This window comes from Xenopus tropicalis, chromosome 8 (genome assembly GCF_000004195.4).
Source record: "Xenopus tropicalis strain Nigerian chromosome 8, UCB_Xtro_10.0, whole genome shotgun sequence".
Classification (NCBI taxonomy): domain Eukaryota; kingdom Metazoa; phylum Chordata; class Amphibia; order Anura; family Pipidae; genus Xenopus; species Xenopus tropicalis.
Window position 1 is genome coordinate 120,151,138 of NC_030684.2, and position 2,428 is coordinate 120,153,565.

The 2,428-nt window shown below is 37.1% G+C and overlaps 1 protein-coding gene across 1 annotated transcript; it reads right to left on the reverse strand.

Moving 5' to 3' along the window:
* Positions 1-682: 682 nt before the first annotated feature.
* LOC105948101 (vomeronasal type-2 receptor 26-like) lies at positions 683-2,111 on the reverse strand. The gene is made up of 2 exons (XM_031891703.1): positions 2,075-2,111; positions 683-1,458 (listed from the first exon to the last, which is right to left on the reverse strand). Exons 1-2 carry the CDS (start codon positions 2,109-2,111, stop codon positions 683-685), a joined length of 813 nt encoding a protein of 270 aa, XP_031747563.1.
* Between the last annotated feature and the right edge of the window lie 317 nt (positions 2,112-2,428).

Consider the following 2,428-nt stretch of genomic DNA (forward strand, 5'->3'; position numbering starts at 1 on the left):
GCACTCTCTCCAGCTCATTAATATCCTTCTTAAGGACTGGAGCCCAAAACTGCACTGCATACTCAAGGTAAGGCCTTACCAGGGACCTATAAAGGGGCAAAATTATGTTCTCATCCCTTGAGTCAATGCCCTTTTTTATACAAGACAGCACTTTATTTGCTTTAGTAGCCACAGAATGACACTGCCTGGCATTAGACAACTTGTTATCAACAAAAACCCCTAGATCCTTCTCCATTAAGGATACCCCCAACACACTACCTTTCAGTAGATAGTTTGCGTTTATATTATTTCCACCAAAGTGCATAACTTTGCACTTATCAACATTGAACCTCATTTTCCAGTTTGCTGCCCAGTTATCTAATTTTGTCAAATCGCTCTGCAAAGCGGCAGCATCCTGCATGGAACTTATAGTTTTGCACAATTTAGTGTCATCAGCAAAAATAGAAACAGTTCTGTCTATGCCCACCTCCAGGTCATTAATAAACAAGTTAAACAGCAAAGGCCCAAGGACTGACGTTGATGAATCGGTACTTATTAATCGCATGCTTTTTAATGCAAAAAAGTATGCAATAAGCGTTAACTGAAAAGGAGAGTTCCAGAGAATGCAACGATATAACAACAAAGTCAGTCAGCAAGTGCAAACCAAAATAATTATGCGAAAGTAAATATCTTGTGAAAAATATTAATGTGTTTTATAGTTGAGTAACTTTGGTTTATTTTTTTTAGAAGTTGCTTTCTCCTTGACCGTATTTTTAGGTTTGAAAAGGATGATGTAACATTTGGGTATAAATATGAATCCCAACAACCCAGAGCTGGAAGAAAGAATAGCAAATATCTCTACTGCCACCATGTATTTGCCTTTGGAGCTCAAGTATGTTGGGATGAAAGCGATCCACACACAGCAGAACACCAACATGCTAAAGGTGATGTGTGAGGCTTCATTAAATATGTCTGGTAACCCACGGGCAAGATAAGCAGTAATGAAGCTGACAGAGGCCAGCATTCCAATGTACCCTACTGCAATGTAGAATGCCACAGCAGAACCTTCATTACACTGCAAGGTCATCACAGATGGTTGGGATCTGGTATCATAATCAGGGAATGGTGGGCAATGTAGAAACCACATAATGCAAATTATAACCTCTCCCAGAGATAAAAGAAGAACAAGACACCTGGGAGCTCTTTTTCCAACCCAGATCTTCAACATACTTCCAGGTGTTATAGCATGAAATGCAATCAGTACAGTCACAGTTTTCCCCAAAACCGAGGAGATGCTAATAGTAAAAATGACTGCAAAAGTAACTTGTCTAAACATACAGGTCACCTTCATGGGTTTTCCTATAAAGAGTAATGTGCAGAGAAAGGATAGTATAAGGGTCAGGAGGAGACTGTAACTAAGTTCTTGATTATTGGCTTTCACAATCTGGCTGTGTCTGTTCCTGACAAAGATTCCCAGGACTAGAGATGCAGTGATGGATAACAGAATTGCCAAGATTGCTAAACTCAAACCCAGAGGTTCAGCATAAGACAGAAAGTCAATGGTTTTCTTGATGCACTTATTTCTATTCTCATTGGACCACTCATCTTCAGGGCACTTTATGCAGTTTTACATGTCTAAAAAAAAAAAGAGATTGGCAGACAGTAACTACATGAGAGAGGGGCACATCTATCAACTTTGTTTAATGTATCAGTTCATTAACACTTTCCTGTCTGTCAAAGTGGTGTTATATCATACAACAGATCACACTGATGTAAATTCTTCTTAATTCCACAGTTCTATCTGTAATAAATCAGACCCTAGGTCCAAGTATCTATGAACTGTTGGTTAAGTTTGGGCATGGATTTAAAAATAAATCTGCTAAAAGTAGAGATGATGTTTAATAACTATTGGGTTTAAACAATGCACAAGATGCATAAATGTGTTTTTTTACAAAATGTGTTTGGGGTAATTTGGCATTGTTATTCACAAAGGCATCTGTAGCCCGGCACAAGCAAATCCAAGTTTAGATCAATCTTTATTTTTATCTCAACTATATGGAAATGTAAAATAAGTTCAAACGATTGAGCCACTTACCAATGGAGTTTATGGAAATCATGGGCACCACTTGCATTTCTAAAAGCAAATTAAACTTTGCTTCATCTCTAAATTCAGGGATTCCCAGAATAATATTACTTATGGAAAACACTATTGAATATTAGAAAATTCATCATTTTTGCTTTGTGATGTTTTCCTGCATGATCTATAAATCTATAACATATAAAGATCACCTGATACATTGGCAATCTCTCCATCGGAACAGATACCAATACACACAGACTGTGGGATCTATATAAAAATTAGATTTCATATTTGAGTTTGGATATCTATATACTGGTTATATTTGATGTGTAAGAGTAAACTCTAAAGCGTCACATGATATTATTGCTA

What these genes read in the sequence shown, in the direction of transcription:
- LOC105948101 (XM_031891703.1), bottom strand. Translation starts at nt 2,111, where the DNA reads ATGCAAGTGGTGCCCATGATTTCCATAAACTCCATTG. An exon ending in GATTTCCATAAACTCCATTG is followed by an intron (nt 1,459 to 2,074) that starts GTAAGTGGCTCA and finishes CTGCATCTCTAG; the next exon opens with TCCTGGGAATCTTTGTCAGG.